General features: G+C 44.5%; 1 protein-coding gene across 2 annotated transcripts; it reads right to left on the bottom strand.

Moving 5' to 3' along the window:
- Positions 1-1,825: 1,825 nt before the first annotated feature.
- LOC140202132 (VIP peptides-like) lies at positions 1,826-20,882 on the bottom strand. 2 transcript variants are annotated; one of them, XM_072266998.1, is made up of 7 exons: positions 20,738-20,882; positions 20,498-20,618; positions 19,623-19,748; positions 15,047-15,151; positions 8,085-8,198; positions 4,743-4,835; positions 1,826-2,107 (listed from the first exon to the last, which is right to left on the bottom strand). In XM_072266998.1, the coding sequence occupies exons 2-6, from the start codon at positions 20,602-20,604 to the stop codon at positions 4,778-4,780; spliced, it is 510 nt and encodes a 169-aa protein (XP_072123099.1). In that variant the 5' UTR covers positions 20,605-20,618; positions 20,738-20,882; the 3' UTR covers positions 1,826-2,107; positions 4,743-4,777. The 2 variants fall into 2 exon arrangements, with proteins under 2 accessions (XP_072123099.1, XP_072123100.1); XM_072266999.1 differs by having other exon boundaries at positions 20,498-20,615.
- Positions 20,883-21,443: the final 561 nt, after the last annotated feature.

The raw sequence follows: 21,443 nt of genomic DNA, 5'->3' as shown, positions 1-21,443 counted from the left end.
TGGGTGGCAGTGTTAGCTGTGAGGAGGATGCTAAGAGGATGCAGGGTGACTTGGATAGGTTGGGTGAGTGGGCAAATTCATGGCAGATGCAATTTAATGTGGATAAATGTGAAGTTATCCACTTTGGTGGCAAAAATAGGAAAACAGATTATTATCTGAATGGTGGTCGATTAGGAAAAGGGGAGGTGCAACGAGACCTGGGTGTCATTATACACCAGTCATTGAAAGTGGGCATGCAGGTACAGCAGGCGGTGAAAAAGGCGAATAGCATGCTGGCATTTATAGCGAGAGGATTCAAGTACAGGAGCAGGGAGGTACTACTGCAGTTGTACAAGGCCTTGGTGAGACCACACCTGGAGTATTGTGTGCAGTTTTGGTCCCCTAATCTGAGGAAAGACATCCTTGCCATAGAGGGAGTACAAAGAAGGTTCACCAGATTGATTCCTGGGATGGCAGGACTTTCATATGAAGAAAGACTGGATGAACTAGGCTTGTACTCGTTGGAATTTAGAAGATTGAGGGGGGATCTGATTGAAACATATAAAATCCTAAAGGGATTGAACAGGCTAGATGCAGGAAGATTGTTCCCGATGTTGGGGAAGTCCAGAACAAGGGGTCACAGTTTGAGGATAAAGGGGAGGCCTTTTAGGACCGAGATTAGGAAAACCTTCTTCACACAGAGAGTGGTGAATCTGTGGAATTCTCTGCCACAGGAAACAGTTGAGGACGGTTCATTGGCTTTATTTAAGAGGGAGTTCGATATGTCCTTTGTGGCTACGGGGATCAGGGGGTATGGAGGGAAGGGTGGTGCAGGGTTCTGAGTTGGATGATCAGCCATGATCATAATAAATGGCGGTGCAGGCTTGAAGGGCCGAATGGCCTACTCCTGCACCTATTTTCTATGTTTCTATGTTTCTAATAGGCTGGTCCTGGACTTATTTCCTGGCATAATTTACATATTACTGTTTAATTATTTATGGTTTCATTACTATTTAATTACTTATGGTGCAACTGTAACGAAAACCAATCTCCCCCCGGATCAATAAAGTATGACTATGACTAACCTCCTGTCCGTTCCCCTACTAACGAATCCCCTATCTCCACAGTGTGCCTCTTCTTCCCAATTCCCTTCTGAGCCACAGACACAGACTCAGCACCAAAGACTCAACCACTGTGACTTTCCTCTGTAGAAAAACATTGGCTATCCTCCAATCCTCTGGTATCTCTCCTGTTGCTAAGGATGATTTAAATATTTCTGCTAGAGCCCCGGCAATTTCTGCAGTTGCCCCCCGTAGGGACCCTGGGAACACTATGCCAGGTCCTGGGGATTTATCCACCCTGACTTGCCTCAGCAGAGCAAACACCTTCTCCTCTGTAATCTCTACAGGGTCCATGAAGTTGAGGCTGCTCTGCCTCACTCCTATAGATTCTGTGTCTATCTCCTGAGTAAATACAGATGAAAAAAGTTTATTGAAGATCTCCCCCATCTGTTTTTGCTCCATACATGGATTACCATTCTGATTTCCAGAGGAACAATTTTGTCCCTTGCAATCCTTTTGCTCTGAACATATTTGTGGAATCCCTGAGCATTCTCCATCACATAGACTGCTAAAGCAACCTCATGCCTTCTTTCAGCCCTGCTGATTTCTTTCTTAAGTGCTTTCTTACATTTCTTAGACTCCATAAGCAGCTCAGTTGTTCCTACTTTCCTATACTTGCTACCTGTTATAGCCTAAAGGAAGGAGGATATTTCTTTATGACTGTTAAACACAGTAAAATGTAGTCTTCACAAGTTACTTGCAATACATTTATTAGTACAAGGATAACAGCGATGTGTGACATTACAGAGGGTATCTCAGTCCAGAGCTAATAGACAGAGATATATACAAACTATACACAGAATTTGACAAAAGCAAAAGGATGTTATTTACAGTGTGTAAACAGTGACTCTCATTTATGAAGAACTAAATTGGTCACCAGAACATTCACTGTACAACATGTTGGTTTGGAGTTTAAAACAGATCGGCGTCTTCACGAGATTAATCATCGAAAAAGGCAGTGTGTAGTTTTTCAGTTCAGGAGGTAACTAGGACAGTCTTCAGGGGTTCTGTTTAAGGCAAGAATATGAGGCATTAGTCCACGTAGTTCTTTTATTAACTGAAGCTATTTACTGTCAGAGATGTTCCAGCCTCTTTTGACAGGAAGTGTGTAACAGAACAATTGTTCCCCTCAAACCCTCGTCACAAACAGTCTGTAGCTGTTTTCATCCAGGACAATTCAAACAGATATGGTGAAACTATTATATGTACAGGACACTTTGAAACCTCCCCAGCACTTCTCTTTTAGGGTATTATGCAAGATGGCAGACTTTAATTAGTGGAATCTGTAACTATAAAATGCTTGGTCCTGGCTATTAGCAACTTCTCAATAATTGGTTGAAGGTGATTGTAGAGTTAAGGAAGGGGATTTTAGGGTATGCACCCCCAATCCTTAGTAAGGTGTCAGTCCTGGAAAAGGTGAGAGTTTCATGTTCCTGGTGTAAACATCTCAGATCTATTCAGGGTCCAACATATTGATGCAATTATGAAAAGGGCATGACAGCAGTTATATTTCATTAGGAGTCTGAGGAGATTTGCTACATCACTAAAGACTCTAGCACATTTTTGCAGAAGTATTGTGGAGAACATTCTAACTCATTGCATCACTGTCTGGTATGGAGGGGCCACTGCACAGGACTGGAAGAAGCTGCAGAAAGTTGCAAACACAGCCAGCTCCACCATGGGCAATTCAGCCTCCCAGCATCGAGGACACCTTCAAAAGGCGATGCCTCAAAAAGGCAGCGACCATCATTAAGGACCCCCAACACCCAGGACAAGCCCTTTTCTCATTGCTATCATCAAGGAGAAGGTACAGGAGTCTGAAGACACACACTCAACATTTTAGGAACAACTTCTTCCCCTTCACATCATGTTTCCTCATGGACAATGAGCTCATGAACATTTAATCCAAAGTATTTTTGTTCTCATTTTGCACTACGTATTTAATTTTATATATACAAATATATTTTAGGGTAACTTATAGAATATTTTTCATGTTGCACTGTCCTGCTGCTGCAAAGCAAGAAATTTCACGACATATGTGGGTGATAATAAACCTGATTCAGATTCAATAACTAAGGCAAACTCTGGTTTGAAAGTATTGCCACAACTATATTTCTATCAAATTCCAATGGGACCATCCCAAGGTGAAGTAATTGAGGTGTTTTCAAAAGTCGCACACTCCAGCTCGACGCCAAGATGTGCGCTGGTCCATTCCACAGGGACTGAACGGCTCTACATTCGTAGGAAAGAGCTGCTGTGAGGGGGAATGGCAGGCCATGCAGCATCCCTAATCGTGACTCACAGTGCTATTGAAAGGAGCTCACTGCTCAGAGTGAATTTTTCAATTTGACCTTATACCTGCCTAACATGGCAGAGGAGTGAACTTGGTTTCCAGAGACTGTCAGGCAGATGATAAAACCCATTTAACAAACACAGGAATTCTCTTCTTTCAAATCCATTCCGGTGTGTGAGTGTTGCAGGCAAGTTCGCTGGTTAGTTCCTGTTCCTTGTTGCCCTCTAGTGCTTTCTTCTGGAACTGCTAATTTCAGAGACAATTCAGCTTAAGGTTGGGTGGTATATGACCATGACCCAATACCTAAGTTTCTTGAATGGCTGGAATATTAAAACAATTTTACAGTAGTTCAATCCTAATTTAAATACAAAGATCTTATTCTGAACGGCAAGGCACTGAGCTTCTATGAATAAAGGTGCATAATTTCTTGAAACTGGCATCGCAGATAGATAGGGTTAAAATGATTGCTTTTGGTACATTGGCCTTCATAAAACAAAGAATTGAGTCCAGGAGTTGGGAAGTAATACTAAAGTTTTATAAGACATTAGTGAGTCCTAAATTGGAGTATAGTATGCAGATTAGTCACCTACCTACAGGAAAAAATATCAAGCGGATTGGAAGAGTACAGAGAAGATTTATAAGGATGTTGTTGGTACCTGAGGACCTGATTTTTAAGCGAAAGGTTGAATAGATTAGAACTTTATTCCCTAGAATGTAGAAGATTGATGGGAGATTTGATAGAGGTATACAAAATTATGAAGGGTGTAGAGAGGGTAAATGCAAGCAGGCTTTTCCCACAGGGGTTGGGAGAGATCGGAAATTGAGGTCATGGGTTAAGGGTGAAAGGTGAAAGGTGAAAGGTGAAAGGATTAAGGGGAAAATGACATGAAACCTCTTCACTCAGAAGGTGATGAGAGTGTGGATTGAGCTGCCTGTGGAAGTGGTGGATGTGAGTTCGATTGCAAAATTTAAGAGAAGTTTGGATAACTGTATGTTTGGGGTGGGTATGGAGGGCTATGGTGCAGACACAGGTTGATTGAACTAGGCGAGGTAATAGTTCAGCAAGGACTAGATAGACCAAAGAGCCTGTTTCTGTGCTCTAGTGGTCTATGACTCTACGACTCTGATCAAAGCATCATGCCACAGTGTGTGATAATAACTGTGTCTAAAGTTCATAGATATTAAGCACCAACTATCTGTATGAGAGTAGGTATACAGAGAACCAACAGTCTCCCAATTTAATACAGTCTATATCTACATAGATTTACCAATGCAAATGTTGATGCAAATTTGAAGACGGAATACACAACTGCATCTCATACACACTGCTTGCTAGAGGTTGAACTCACCAAAGGTGGAGAGTGATTCAAAAGGTCTGCACTGTCTAGTTCTCACCAACTGGCAAGGTGTCCAAGAGGTTGTCTAAGTTCAGATCTTCCAGGCTGTTGAAAGAGTCATTTCAGAGGTTAGGCAGGCTCAATGTTGGTGCAATCATCTCACCTAGCTTGGGTCATTATTTCGTACGAACTCTTGGTCCATTCACAAGATGTGACTGATGGAGACCCAGCCAGTAGATTATGTCCATCTCCAGTTGTCCTTCATTGGCAGAGATGCTTGGACACTTCAAACCCACACAGGAAATCAGACTCCCTGCTCTATAGGACAATGCTGAGGAGTTTCTTGAACAATTCAGTCACTTCTTCACCACCAATATTGATGTTAATAATTTAATTCCAATGATATTTGGTTGACTAAATTTAAAATAAACCTTCAGGTTCCAGGGTGTCTATAGTGGTGGTAAAATACTGCTGCAATTCTGAAGAAGGCACATCAGAAGCTACATTTGTTTGGGGTTTGAGGAGATCTAAAGATTCTTGCAAATTTCTGTGGATGGATGGTGAGGAGCATTCTAAGTGGTTGCATCACAAACTGGTTTGGAAGCATCAACTCATAAGATCAGAAAAATCAGAAGAGGGTTATAAACTCAGCTATTTCTGTCATGATCAGAAGTCTGCCCACCATCGAGGTCTTCTCAAAATGCGATGCCTCAAGACAGCAGGATCCATCATTAAGGATCACCACCACTTAGGACGTGCCCTGTTCTCATTACTCCATCAATGCTTGGGGAACAGCTTCTTCCTTTCACCGTCAGAGTGCTCTCAGTGACGGCTACCTCGCTATTCTACTCTCATTTTACACTATCATCTTCTATATTTTCCTTATTGTACTACAGCAGATTTCATGACAGAAGTCAATGGTAATACATCTAATTCTGATTCTGAGCCTGAGAATTACAAAAGCTCATGAGTTAAACGCACAGTACAATTACTGGATCCATTTTGAAAGGGCCTTTAATTCTCTGTAGTCCTGACACGGTGGTACACTATCATACAGGAGGAAGGAGAAGCAGTGTAAAGGATTGAAAGTCTCTGGATTGCAAGATTTTGAGTTAATGATGGAAGCTGGGCTGACGGTGACACATTCAGGAATAGGACTGATCAGAAGAGGCAAATGGTACAAGGTATTAGCAGTCATTCTGTGTGGGAGTTGAACACAAACACTGATTGGGCCAATTTACCTGGTGCCACGATGTAATTTCCTTAAACTAATACACATTCAAAACCCATCTGCACTGAAGCAAATGACGCAACGAGTCTTAATACAACACCTGTAAGTAAAGCAGATACTTAAACATTGAAATTAAACATGTGGCCGCAAGAGATCGGGGCGGAAGAACAATAAACCTGAACATAATAACCACCAAACATTAGAGTAGAGGGACGTCCCTTTAGAACTGAGATGAGAAGTAGTTTCTTCATCCAGATAGGGGTGAATCTGTGGAATTCATTGTCTCAGACAGCTACGGAGACCAGGTCACTGGATGTATTTTAAACAGAGGTTAATAGGTTCTTGATTAGTTAGGGCGTGGTAGATTACAGGGAGGAGGCATGAGAATGAGGTTAAGAGGGATAATAAATCAGCCATGATGAAGTGGCAGAGCAGGCTCAATGGGATGAATGGACTAACTCAGCTCCTATGTCTTATGATCTTACGAAGGTGAAAAGGAAAATCAGAATCACGTTTGTTATCACTGGCATTTGTTAAACTTGTTAACTTAGCAGCAGCAGTTCAATGCAATACATGATAATATGGAAGACAAAAGAAAAATAAGTAAGTAAGTAAATAAATTGCTGTAAGTATATATAGAATAGATTTTAAATAGTGCAGAAACTGAAATAGCATATATTAAAATAAGTGAGGTAGTGTTCATGGGTTCAAAGTCCATTTGGAAATCATATGGCAGAGGGGAAGAAGCTGTTCCTGAATCACTGAGTGTGTGTCTTCAGGCTTCTGTGCCTCCTTCCTGACAGTAACAATGAGAAGTGGGTATGTCCTGGGTGATGGGGGTCTGTAATAATGGACATTGCCTTTCAGAGGTACTACTTCTTGAAGATGGCTTGGGTGCTATGGAGGCCAGTACTCAAGATGGAGCAGACTAATTTTATAACTTTCTGTAGCTTCTTTTGGTCCAGTGCGGTAGCAACCCCTCCCCCCTCACTCCCCCCCCCCCCCACCCCCAGAGAATGATGCAACATAGCACATCTATGGAGGTTTTCGAGTATTTTAGTTGACAAACCTAATTTCTTCAAACTCCGAATGAAATATGGCCTCTGTCTTGCCTTCTTTATAGATACATCGATATGTTGGGACCAGGTTAGATCCTCAGAGATCTTGACACCCAGGAACTTGAAATTGCTCACTCTCTCCACTTCCGATCCCTCTCTGAGGATTGGTTTGTGTTCCCTCGTCTTACCCTTCCTGAAGTCCAGAATCAGCCCTTTTGTCTTACTGACATTGAATACAAGGTTGTTGCTGTAACACCACTCAACTGGCTGGTATATCTCGCTCCTGTATGCCGCCTCACCTCCATCTGAGATTCCACCAAAAACGGTTGTATCTTCAGCAAATTTATAGATGGTATTTGATGTACGGCTAACCACACAGTCATGGTTATATCTTCAGACCCCCTCTCCCCACCTTACCCTTCTCTTACACCTCTGTCCTTTGCTTCGGACATATTTAAAGATTATGTATAGAAGGATTGGAAGGAGGTCCAGGGATGAAGACATGCTGGTGTGATTAAGACTCAGAAGTCAGAGAGGTTGGAACATAAAGATAGCGAAGATGCCTCAGTGTGAACGAGCCTTCAGCAGTTATGTGTGATGGAAAGACCGTGGGGTGACTTGGAAGCAGAGAGAGAGAATTTGAAACTCCACTTTGATTCTTATCATTGGTTCAAGTTTACTTCCACTACCTCACAACACGCTGGAGGGACTCAGCAGGTCGGGCAGCATCCGTGGAAACGATCAGTCAACGTTTCGGGCCGGAACCCTACGTCAGAACGGAAGAGGGAAGGGGCAGAGGTCCTATAAAGAATGTGGGGGCAGGGTGGGAAGGAGAAGGCTGGTAGGTTCCAGGTGAAAATCCAGTAAGGGGAACTTTTGGAACCTACCAGTCTTCTTCCCACCCTCCCCCCACCTACCCTCTTCAGTCCTGATGAAGGGTTCCGGCCCGAAACGTTCACTGATCATTTCCACAGATGCTGCCCGACCTGCTGAGTTCCTGCAGCATGTTGTGAGTGTTGCTTTGACCCCAGCATCTGTAGGGTATTTTGTGTTTACTTCCATTACCTTCTCTTGCTGTTCAATAAGTTGTCGATATACTTCTTCACCGCTAGGTCCTTCTGGATACGGCTGTAATTGTCACCGAAGATGTCATCGAGCTCACGTTTGGGTGCTCCTAGGCTGTTTAATCCAGCAACACTTATGTTAGTCCTGGGTATGAGAGCTAAGTACATGGACAGTTACAGAACAAATCTCTTCCTTGAGAACTACCCACAGCCCTTGTTAAAACACATTACACACAGTAAGATATACGCTCAGGGGGTTTTAGTTTAATACTTGAATATACTTTTGGAATATATCTGATTGTACTATAATATCTAACACTCCTTCCCTTGAATCACCAGTGTCACAGGAAAGACGTTTTCAAGTTGGAGAGGGTGCTGAAGAGATTTACAAAGATGCTGCCTGGACTGGAGAGCCTGAGCTGTAGGGAGAGGTTGGCCACTCTGGATATTTTATTCCTTCAAATTGATGAGTATGAAGAGGTGACCTCAGTGAAGGTAATAAGTTCATGGAGGGCATTGACATTGGTTGCCTTTTCCTCTGGAAGAGGGGGTGCAGAACAAGTGGGCACAGACACAAGGCAAGAACGGAAAGATTTAAAAGGGACCTGAAAGGTAACTCCTTCACACAGAGGGTAGTGAGTAGCTGCCAGAGAAAGTGGTCAGGAGCGACATTTGGACAGGTACATGAAGGTGAGGCACCTGGAGGATTATGGGCCGAAAAGGGGCAACTGAACTTGAAGAGAGGATTCTTCGTCAGCATGGCCCGTAGACCAAAGGGCCCGTCTCCAAGCTGTATTACTCCATCAGTCTATGATTCTGATATTACCGTGAAATATTGACTAGTAACACCAAAGAATACCCTTTAAAACAACTACCAAAGGAAAAACCGTTCTGTAATATGCAGCACACTCTCCAATGCACTGTAGCTACTTAGAGATAAAGGCAACAGAAAAAGGGCATTTTCTAATCAAGCCTCTGCTGGGTCTGAGAAAGAGCTCTCTTACAAGAACAAGTCTTTCCCCAGTGCTCTGTAAATTTCAACTATCCAATTGTACATTGAAATATAATTGACTTTGTTCATTCAAAACCATGACACTCTGCCTCATGAGAGGAGTGGACTGAGCCCATTACATCACAAATGCATCCCTCCCCATCATCGGCTGTATCTGCAGGAAGTGCTGCCTCAGGAAGGCAAGAACCATCTTCAGAGATCACCAGCATCCAGGCCATGGCATCTTCTCACAGGTACCATTGGGCAGGACGTACAGAAGTCTGAAGTCTGAAGTCCCACACCACCAGGTTCAGGAGCAGCGACTTCCCTTCAACTATTCGGTTCTTGAACCAACTGGCACAACCCTGATCACCACAGTTCAGCAGCACTATGATCACTTTGATCGATTTCCACTGAAATGGATGCCTTTTGTTGTAATTGTGTTCTTTCTTGAATAAAAAATGTATAATTTATCTTCCATTTGTTTTGTGTCACTAACATTATGTGCCCATGACACTGCTACAAGTAAATTTTCCAATGCACCTCTGCAGACATGTAATTGTGCAGATGACAATGAACCCGACTTTGACAAAAAGACAAATAATCATTGTCAGCAGAGTCCTCTACCACACGTCAATTCAAAGAGTTCATTGTTATTCAGACATCCTATGAAATTATCCCTTCACCTAAAAGTTTCAATTCAAATAGAGACACAGAAGCATCAGAATACAAAGACATTCTTTTAGAACAGAGATTAGGAGGAATACCTTTACCCGAGGCTGGTGAATCTGTGGAAGTCATTGCCACAAATAGCTGTGGAGGCCTTGTCAATGAGTATGAGTTTGACAGGTTCTTGATTTGTAAGGGCACTAATACCTCACAAAATAGTGAATATGTCATGAAGCACATCAGGCATTCCTTTAGAAACTCTTCAGACACACATCTTCGCATGTTAATATGATGGTCACGAAATCTAGATGAAATTGTAGCACCATCACAGATTGGCATGTATGACATTGTAGGCACCACTGAATCATGGTAGAAAGAAGATTATAACTGGGAGCTTAATATCCCAGGATACACAATGTATTGAAAGGATACACAGCAAGGTAGAGAAGGTAGTGTTGCTCAGTTGGTAAAAAATGAAATCAAATCATTAGAAAGAGGTGACATAGGGTCAGAAGGTGTTGGGTCACTGTGGATAGAGCTAAGAATCTTCAAGGGTAAAAAGAACCTAATAGGAGTTGTATACAGACTCCAAAACATTAGTAAGGAGGTGACCTACTGGGAAGTTACCATTACTAGAGAGAAGATTAATGGGAAACTGAATGGTCTGAATAAGTGACCTGAACCAGATGGTGTACACCCACAAGTTCTGAAAGAGGTGGCTGAAGAGATTGTGGAGGCATTAGTAATGATCTTTCAAGAATCACTAGATTCTAGCATGGTCCAGAAGACGAGAAAATTGCAAATGTCACTCCACTCTTCAAGAAGGGAGAGAGGCAGAAGAAAGGAAATTATAGGCCAGTTAGTCTGACCTCAGTGTGGAGTGGATTGTTAAGGATGTGGTACTTGGAGACAGATGCTAAAATGGGCCATAGTCAGTATGGTTTCCGCAAGGAAAACCTTGCCTGACAAATCAGTTGGAATTCTTTGAAGAAATTACAAGCAGGATAGAGAAAGGAGAATTGGTTGATCCAATTACTTGGATTTTCAGAAGCCCTTTGACAAGGTGCCACACATGGGGCTGCTTAACAAGCTATGAGCTCATGGTATTACAGGAAAGATTCTAGCATGGATACAACAGTGTCGAATTGGCAGGAGGCAAGGAGTCGGAATGAAGGAAGCCTTTTCTGGTTGGCTGCTGGTGAATAGCTGTTTTCCACAGGGATCTGTGTTGGGACTTATTCTTTTTACGTTATATGTCAATGATTTTAATGGTGGGATTGATGGCTTTGTTGCAAATTTTTCGGATGATACAAAGATAGGTTGAGGGGCAGATAGTTTTGAAGTAGAGAGGCTACAGAAGGACTTAAACAGATTAGGTGGATAGGCAATGAAGGGGCAGATGGAATACAGATGGTCATGCTCATACACTTTGGTAGAAGTAATCAAAGGGTTGACAATTTTCTAAGTGGAGAGAAAATACAAAAACCTGAGGTGCAAAGGGTCTTGAGTGTCTTTGTTTAGGATTCCCTACAGGCTAATTTGCAGGTTGAGTCTGTGGTGAGGAAAACAAATGTGATGTTTGCATTCATTTCAAGAGCACTAGTGTATAAAAAGCAAGGATGTTATGTTGAGACTTTACAAAGCACTGATGAGGCCTCACTTGGAGTATTGTGAGCAATTGTGGGCCCCTCATCTTCAAAAGGATGTGCTGAAACAGGGGACAGTTCAAAACAGGGTCACAAATGTGATCACAAACAGGAGAAAATCTGCAGATGCTGGAAATCCGAGCAACACACACAAAATGCTGGAGGAACTCAGCTGGCCAGGCAGCATCTACGGAAAAAAGTACAGTCGACGTTTCAGGCCGAGACCTGAGTACAGTCGACGTTTCAGGTCTTCAGGACTGGAGGCAAAAAGCTGAGGAGTAGATTTGAAAGGTTGAGGGAAGGGAGAGAGAAACACCAGGCGATGGGTGAAACATGGAGGGGGACGGATGAAGCAAAGAGCTAGGAAGTAGATTAGTGAAAGAGACGGAGGGCCATGGAAGAAAGGAGAAAGAGGGGGAGGAAGACCAGAGGTAGGCTTTGAGGGGGCAAGGAGATAACATGAGAGAGGGACAAGGGGATGGGAAAATGTGCAGGGGGGGCAGTGGAGGCATTACTGCCCCTCAACCTATCTTCGTATCCTCGGGCTGGAGGCTACCCAAATGGAATATAAAGTGTTGTTCCTTCAACCTAAGTGTGGCCTTATCCCAAAAGTGGAGGAGGCCATGGATTGACATATCGGAATGGAAAGTGGAATTAAAAAGGGTCGCCACTGGGAGATCCCATTTGTCCTGGCAGACAGAGCATTGATGTTCGGCGAAGCACTCTCCCAATCTATATCAGCTCTCACCAATATACAAAAGGCCACACCAGGAGCACCAACCGCAGAATATAACGTGTCGCCTCACCTGGAAGAACTGTTTGGGGCCCTGCATGGTAGTGAGGGAGGAGGTGTAGGGGCAGGTGAAGTACTGCTCCGCTTGCAAGGGTAACTGCCAGGAGGGAGGTCAGTGGGGAGGGACGAATGGACAAGGGAGTCGTGTAGGGAGCGATCCCAGCAGAAAGCAGAAAGTGGGCGGGGAGTGCGCAAGATGTGCTTGATGGTGGAATCTAGCTGAAGGTGGCGGAAGTTTCGGAGAATTATGTGCCAGACGCGGAGGCTGGTGGGGTGGTAGGTGAGGACAAGAGGAGCCCTATCTCTGGTAGCGTGGCGGGAGGATGAGGTAAGAGCAGTTGTGTATGAAATGGAAGAGATGCATTTGAGGGCAGCGTTGATAGTGGAGGAAGGGAAGCCCCTTTCTTTGTCCAGGGAGACTCATTGTTTCAGCTTGTTCCTGCCCCACTGAATTCATATCTGCATACCTTGACTCTGTTTTATCCCCCCATTTCTGTCTCTTCCCACCTACATCCGTGACACCTCACACGCTCTGGATCTTTTCAAGAATTTCAGGTTCCTTGGCACCCATCGTCTTATTTTTACTCTTGATTTTCAGTGCCTATACACATCCATCCCCCACCAGGAAGGCCTCAAAACTCTCCATTTCTTTCTGGACACCAGGCCCAAACAATTCCCCTCCACCACCCCTCTTCTCCACCTAATGGAACTTGTCTTCACTCAAAATGATTTATCCTTTGGGTCCGCGCACTTTCCTCAATCAAAAGGGGTAGCCAGGGGCACTCGCATGGATTTCAGCCATGCTTCCCTATCTGTTGGCTACATGGAACAGTCTATGTTGCAAACCTACACTGGTAACCGTCCCACACTTTTCTTATGCTACATTGATGACTGCATTGGTGCTGCTTCTTGCATCCACGCTGAACTCGTCGATTTCATCCACTTTGCCTCCAACTTCCACCTGGCCCTCAAATTCACCTGGTCCTCAAATTCACCTGGTCCACTTCCAACACTTCCCTTCCCTTTCTCAATCTCACTGTCTCTTTCTCCAGAGACAGCTTATCCACCGATGTCTATTATAAACCAATGGACTCTTACAGCTACCTAGACTGCACCTCGTCCCATCCTGCTACTGGTAAGATTTCCATCCCCTTCTCTTACTTCCTCCATCTCCACCATTTCTGCTCTCAGGATGAGGCTTTTCATTCTAAAACGAAGATGTCCCCCTTTTCCCCTTCCTCCACCATCAATGCTGCCTTCAAGTGCATCTCTTCCATTTCACACACAACTGCTCTTACCCGATCCTCCTGTCACAGCTACAAGGAATAGGGTTCCTCTTGTCCCCACCGACCACCCCACCAGCCTCCACATCTGGCATATAATTCTCTGAAACGTCTTCCACCTCCAGCTGGATTCCACCACCAAAAACATCTTTCCTTCCCCGACCCCCACTTTCTGCTTTCCGCAGGGATCTCTCCCGATGGAACTCCCTTGTCCATTTGTCCTTCCCCACTGATCGCCCTCCTGGCACTTATCCTTGCAAGTGGAACAAGTGCTACACCTGCCCCTACACCACCTCCCTCACTACCATCCAGGGCCCTGAACAGTCCTTCCAGGTGAGGTGATACTTCACCTGTGAGTCCGTTGGGGTCATTTACTGTGTTCGGTGCTCTAGCTGTGGCCTCTTGTACATCCTGTACGTAGATTGGGAGACCATTTCACTGAGCATTTCCGCTCCATCAGCCAAAACAAGCGGGATGTCCCAGCGTCCAACCATTTTAATTCAACTTCCCATTCCCATTCGGATATGTCCATCCATGGCCTCCTCCACTGTCGGGATGAGGCCACACTTAGGTTGGAGAAACAACACCTTATATTCTGTTGGGGTAGCCTCCAACCTAATGGCTTGAACATCGATTTTTCAAACTTCCAGTAATGCCTCCACACCTCCCACCCATCACCATTCCCCATCCCCTTGTCCTCCTCTCATGTTAACTCCTTACCCACCCATCGCCTCCCTCTGGTGCTCCTCCTCCCTCTTCTTTTTTCTTCCATGGTCATCTGTCTCTTTCACCAATCGACTTCCTGGCTCTTTGCTTCATCCCATCCCCTCCATGTTCCACCTATCACCTGGTGTTTCTCTCTCCCCTTCCTCCTAATTTTCAAATCTACTCCTCGGCATTTTTTCTCCGGTCCTGCTGAAGGTTTTCGGCCTGAAATGTCGACTGTACTTTTTTTCCACAGATGCTGCCTGGCCAGCTGAGTTCCTCCAGCATTTTGTGTGTGTTGCTCAGAAATATGATTCCACGATTGTCATATGAAGAGCATTTGATGGCTCTGGGTCAGTATTCAATAGGAGCAGACTTGATGGGCCAAATGGCTTTTTTCTGCTCCTATACTTCAGGGCCTGTACTTGCTGAAGTTTAGGAGAATGAAGAGGTGAATATCATTGAAAAGCTTTTGAATATTGAAAGGCCTAGATAGAGTGGAAGTGGGGGAGTCTAGGACCAGAGGGCACAAGCTCAGAATAGAAGGATTTCCTTTTAGAACAAAGGTGAGGCAGAATTTCTATAGCCACGGGCTGGTGAATTAATTCCCACAGATGGCTATAGATGTCATGTCACTGGGTATATTTAAAACATAGGTTGTTAGGTTCTTCATTAGGAAGGGCATCAAAAGTTACAGGAATGAGGCAGGAAAATGGGATTGAGAGTTATAATAACTCAGCCATGGTAATATGGCAGAGCAAACTCAATGAGGTGAACAGCCTAATTTTTCTCCGATATCTTATAGTCTTTTTTTCTACTGTATATGTAACCAGCAATACCACCACACTCCCTGAACCCTGCGGTGCAACCTCTTACCGGGTTCTTTTCCCTTTTAGCCTTGCCAGGTATCTTCTGGCGGCTTCCCTGCTGAGAATTTTGCTGAGCTCGCTGGTGAAAAGGCCATCAGAGTGTCGCGTTGCTCTAGTAAAAGGAACAAAGATATAAATTAACAGAACATGGTATTATGTAATGAATCAAATTTGATTAGGGGGCTTTAGGTATACGAACACTTAGGAGGCAACGATCATAACATGATACAATTCACCCTGAAATTAGAGGGAGAAGATAAATTCATATGTATCAGTATTACAAAAAAAAAGGGAATTTCAAATGTATGAGAGAGGATCTGGCCAAAGTTGATTGGAAGGGGATACTAGCAGGGACGATGGCAGAATAACAATGGCTGGAGTTTCTGGAGACAATTTGGAAGGTGCAGGATAGATACATTGCACAGATGAACAAATATTCTGAAGGGGGGATGAAGCAACCATGGCTGACAAGGGAATTCAAAGACTGCATATAAGCAAAAGAGAGAGCATGTAATGCAGCAAAAATCAGTGGGAACTTCGAGGACTGGGAAGCTGATACAAACCAACAGAAGGCAACTACAAAGCCATAAGGAGAGGAAAGAAGAAATATGAAGGGAAGATAGCCAATAACATAACAGAGGATATGAAAAGATTTTTCAAATATAGAAAGAGCAAAAGAGAGTCGAGAATGGAAATCAGACCACTGGAAAATGATGCTGGAGACGTAGTAATGGGGGACAAAGAAATGGCAGAGAAATTTACTATTATCTGACAGTCTGCACCGTGGATGACTCCAGCAGTATTTTAGAAATTTTCAAGTGTCAGAGGGCAGAAGTGAGTGTTGTTCCTATTGCAGTGCAGAAGATGCTTGGGAAGATGAAAGGTCTGAAGGTACATAAATCACCTAGATCAGACGGACTACACCCTAGTGTTCTGAATGAGGCAGCAGAAGAGATTGTTGAGGCATTAGACATGATCTTTCAAGAATCACTAGATTCTGGAATGGTTCTAGATGACTGGGCAATTGCAAATGTCATTCCACTCTTCAAGAAGGGAGAGCGGCAGAAGAAATGAAACTGTAGGCCAATTAGTCTGATCTCATCGTTCGAGAAGGTTGTTAGAGTGCTTTATTAAGGGTGAAGTTTTCAAGTACTTGAGGCCCATGATAAAATAGGCCATGGTCAGCAAGTCTTCTGAAGGAGAATTTTTGTCTGAAAAAACTGTTGAAATTCTTTCAGGAAATAACAGAGAGATAGACAACGGAGAATCAGTGGATGTTGTTTACTTTTATCATTAAAAGGCCCTTGAGAAGTTGACACACATGAGGAAAGAAATGAGCCCATGGTATTACAGGAAATGTACTAGATGTATTAAAGACAACTGACTGGTGGGAGGCAAAAAGTGAGAATAAAGGGGGCCATTTCTAGTTGACTGCCGCTGACTAGTGGTGTTCCACAGGGTCAGCGTTGGAACCACTTCTCTTCACATCTTATGTGAATATTTGGATGACGGAATTGATGACATTGTGGCCACGTTTGCAGAAGGTGGAGGGGCAAGTAGTGTTGAGGAAGCAGAGAGTGCAGAAGGACCTATAGATATTGGGAGAACGAGCAAAGAAGTGGCAGATGGAACATAACGTGGGGAGCGTATGGCCTTGCACTTTGATGGAAGGATTAAAGTAATTAATTATGCTCTGAACAGGCAGAACCTTCAAAAGTCAGTCGTGCAAAGAATTATTGGAGTCTTGTGCAGGATTCCCTAAAAGTCAACTTGCAGGTTGAGTTAGTGTTAAGGAAGGCATATGCAGTGTTAGCATTTATTTTGAGGGCAAGAATGTAAGAGGAAGGATGTGATGCTGAGGCTTTATAAAGCATTGCTCAGGACGTGCTTGGAGTATAGTGAGCAGTTTTGAGTCTCTTATCTGAGAAAAGATGCGCTGGCATTGGAGAGCGTTCAGAGGAGGTTCACAAGAATGATTCTGGGAATGAATGGATTAATATATGAGTGTTTGATGGCTCTGGGCCTATACTCACCTGAGTTTGGAATAATGAGTGAGCATCTCATTGAAACGTATTGAATATTGGGAGGTCTAGATAAAGTGGATATGGAGAGGATGTTTGCTATAGGGAAACACACACACACACACACACACACACACATCTTCTCTCTCACACACACACACTTGCCTATCTCTGGCATGCACACTCCCTCTATTTCCTATACCTCACTCACTCTCTCTCTCTCTGACAAACACTCCCTACATTCCCTCTCATTTTCACACACACACACACACACACACACACACACACACATGCACACTCACTCTCCCACACACTTATTCTCTTTCTCTCTCTCTCTCTCTCTCTCTCTCTCTCTCTCTCTCTCTCTCTTTCTGGTACAGACACATCCTCTCTCTGGCACATACATATTCCCTCTCTCGCACACACACACTCACTCCCTCTCTCTCTCTCTCGCACACACACACACTCCCTCTCTCTCTCTCTTGCACACACACACTCCCTCTCTCTCTCTCTCGCACACACATATTCCCACTCTCTCTCTTGCACACACATATTCCCTCCCTCTCTCTTGCACACACACACTCCCTCTCTCTCTCTTGCACACACATATCCCCCCTCTCTCTCTCTCTTGCACACACACACTCCCTCTCTCTCTCTCTCGCACACACATATTCCCTCTCTCTCTCTTGCACACACATATCCCCTCTCTCTCTCACACACACACACACTCCCTCTCTCTCTCTCTCTCTCTCTTGCACACACACACTCCCTCTCTCCAGCACATGCATTCTCACATTCACATTTTCTTTCAGACACATCCAAACACACACTCATTCAACACAGACACATACATGCTCACACACACACACAAACATTCACAGACACACACACAGACTCTTTCACATACACGCTCACACACAAACGTGTGTTTAGAGGAAAGCATGGGGTAATGTTGGAGGTTTTTTTTATTTACAGGGAGTATTGGGTGCATAGAATGCTTTGCTGAGGGTGGTTGTAGAGGCAGATATATTACAAACACACACTGTAAGAAACTCTCAGATAGGCTCATGGACAATAGGAAAAAGGAGGTCTATGTCGATGGGAAAGGTAAGGTTGATCTTAGAGTAGGTTAAAAGGTCACCACAACATTGTGGGCTGTAGGGCCTGTATGGTGCTGTTATGTTCTATGTTCCATATTCACAGACAAATACTCATACATACATTACACAGCTTGCACACATAGACCACAGAGTAGTTCTGCACTGGACAGGCCATTGAGCCCACAATTTTGACACTGATTATATCACAGGTCATCATCCTTTCTCTCATTCATATTCCTGCATTCCCTTCACATCCATGTAGCTGTCTTCAAATCCACCAATCTGCCTGCTTCCACACCTCCCGCTGATAACCCATTCTCTCTCCTATACCCATACCTCTAAACAACATGAACATCGATTCGTCTAACTTCTCTGCTCCGTCCGCCACAACAGACAGGATCTCCCGGTAGCCACCCACTTCAACTCTGCTTCCTATTCCCATTCGGATATGTCCATACATGGCCTCTTCTACTGCCATGATGAGGCTAAACTCAGGTTGGAGGAGCAACACCTCATATACACTCTAGGTAGTCTCCAGCCCCTTGGTATGAACATAGAATTCTCCAACTTCCGGTAATTCTCTCCCCCTCCCTTCCCCTATCTCTATTCTACTCTGCCCCCTCCCCCAGCTGCCTATCTCCTCCTTCTACTACCCATTGTGTTTTCATGGTTCCACCTCCCTTTACTACCCATTGTGTTTTCCCCTATTCCCTCTTCACCTTTCCTGCCTATCGCCTCCCTGCTTCCCCTCCCCCACCCCTTTACCTTTCCCCTTACTGGTTTTTCACCTGGAACCTACCAGCCTTCTCCTTCCCACCCTCCCCCCACCTTCTTTATAGGGCCTCTGCCCCTTCCCTCTTCAGTCCTGATGAAGGGTTCCGTCCCAAAACGTTGACTGATCTTTTCCACGGATGCTGCCCGACCTGTGGTTTTCCTCCAGCGTGTTGTGAGTGTTGCTTTGACCCCAGCATCTGCAGAGTATTTTGTATTCAGGTGTTCTCTCTCTCCCCCTCCTTCTCTATTTCTACCTTCCCCATTCTGGGCCCCTTCTCCCATGGTACAGCACACCCTGCTCTGCGATCAGATTCCCTCTTCTCCAGCCCTTTATGTCTTCTTCATATCACTTGCCAGGTTCTCACTGCACTCCCCCTGCCCCACCCATCCAACTTCCCCCTCACCCAGTCTCACCTATTGCCTTCCAGCTCGTACTTCATCCCTCTCCCACTTTTTTAACCTGGCTCCCCCACCCCCAGCCCTCAGGTCTGAAACATCGACTGTCTATTCCCCTCCATGGCTGCTATGTGACTTACTGAGTTCTTCCAGAATTTTGTGTTCGTACTTCTGAACTCGCGTTTGGTTCTTGGTGATAACTGGATACGTTTTTTAATGGCCAGTGACATTGGCAGTTCCAAGTGCCCAATACTCAGACGCTCCTGCAATAGCAATGAAGCGAACTACTCACCTCGGGAGGTTTTCCGAAAAGTGGTAGAAGAGTTTGTCACTATCAGAAATGTCACTGCCGGTGTCCGATGGTAACGGCAATCGCTCCTCTATACCCTCTCCATCAAGCCCGATGGCATCTCTCAGCCTATGAGTCAGAAGGAAACATCAGTATTGTCACTGCAATAAAGTAATGTCCTTGAAGCCATAGGCAAGAGAAAAGTAAATGCTCAAGCTGCATCTAAACAGTATCAGGGGTATATCAATGAATGCACACCTGGCCGCTTGCTGTCAGTACAAGAAAGAATGGGCTGGCTTTGGAGAGGGTCCACAGGAATTTCAAGAGAATGACCCCAGGAGGGAAAGGGTTAACATGTGAGGAACATATGATAGATTGGGTCTGTACTCATTGGAGCTTAGAATAATGAGGAGGATCTCATTGAAACCTATCGGATATTGAAAGACCTAGATAGAGTGGAAGTTGAGAGGATATTTAGTCTCGTGAGGAAATCTAGGACCGGAGGGCACAGCCTCAGAATACAAGGACATCCCCTGAGAACAGAGATGAGGAGGAATTTTTTTCAACCAGACAGTGCTGAATCTGTAGAATGCATTATGGGTATATTTAAAGCGACGTTAATAGGTTCTTAAATCTATGGAAATGAATAAAAACTTTTCAGCCCGAGTCCTTCTTCAGAACTTATCAGGATTTCTTTATTCCTTTCCACAGATGCTGCCTAACCTGTTGAGTTCCTCTAGCATTTTGTATGTGTTACTCTAGATTTCAAGCATCACCAGAACGTATTGTGTTTTAGTACCTTGAACTGGACCAGTTAAATTTAGAAATATCTTCAAAGTAAAATTACCATGGGCTGTCCTACTGGGAGGATCGCCTACCTTAGGTCGGAGTAGCCGCCCAGTGCCGGAAAGGCCGATCCCCGGGAGCAGAGGAAGTTGAAGAGCGCGAGAAGCGTCACCGAGTAGGAGCCGAATTTGATCACCATTTCGAAGTGTCCTGCTATCCAAACAACACGTTACTCAACACACCCCATTACCCCAAGGCTTCTGCTCCCTTTCTCCCCCTCCTCTGGTTCCCACTTCGGGAATAGTTTCCAATCAGAACGCCGTGAAACTTACCGAAAGGAAGGCGTGTTGCTGTCCTTGGTGCTGAAGGAGCCGCGAAAGGTTTCGTTATCTTCGTCTTTTCGCAGAACCCTAGCGGAGTACTTTGATTTCTCACTCCGTGCTAGGCAGGGTGCGATACGTTACTCCCACCCGATCCTCTTTGGCTAGACGTCAGACTGTCAACAGCCTGAAAGTTCCTGGTTATATACCGCAGGCTCGTGTCCGTCTACAAAGGGCGGTCACGTTCCCGTTCCAAAAAGAGGCAACTGATGTACGGCCAAAGACGTCACCTGCACTCCCTGTGGAACGGGAGCATTTTAGCAGAGACGACTGAGGATTTTATTGATAAAGTGCCTGCAAGGGGAGACCGGCATCAAAATCAGATACCTTTGCTGCTTCGGCGTCTAACTGTTGCTCTCGGCGAATTACGACCACCAACTGTTAGACTTTACACTCGCATGATCGTTCCAGAATCTCACAGCCCAGAAAGAAGCAGTGTCTCCCGCACGCATTCGTTAACTCTGTAGCCCGCTGTCAACAAAAAAAAAAACACAATCACCATCTCTCCCATTTACTCCCCCAAGTTTTTCATCCAACAGTCTTTTGGACGCTTTCAGAAAGATTCTTGACATCAAGATCCGAGTGCCGAATAGCCTGTCATGAACTGGACAATTTTATGTTCCATCTAAGAAAATAACCATGGCGGAGTGTGAAATGG

Source organism: Mobula birostris, chromosome 8, assembly GCF_030028105.1.
Source record: "Mobula birostris isolate sMobBir1 chromosome 8, sMobBir1.hap1, whole genome shotgun sequence".
NCBI classification, from domain to species: Eukaryota; Metazoa; Chordata; class Chondrichthyes; order Myliobatiformes; family Myliobatidae; genus Mobula; species Mobula birostris.
Note: the sequence above shows the minus strand (reverse complement) of the source record. Positions and strands in the feature narration are given on the sequence as shown.

Excerpts from the sequence above, each read along its gene's own strand:
- LOC140202132 (XM_072266998.1), bottom strand. The coding sequence starts at position 20,604 with ATGGTGATCAAATTCGGCTCCTACTCGGTGACGCTTCTCGCGCTCTTC. Across the intron at positions 19,749-20,497 it reads GGCGGCTACTCCGACCTAAG|GCTGAGAGATGCCATCGGGC; the intron begins GTAGGCGATCCT and ends TCTGACTCATAG. Across the intron at positions 15,152-19,622 it reads TTTTCGGAAAACCTCCCGAG|AGCAACGCGACACTCTGATG; the intron begins GTGAGTAGTTCG and ends TCCTTTTACTAG.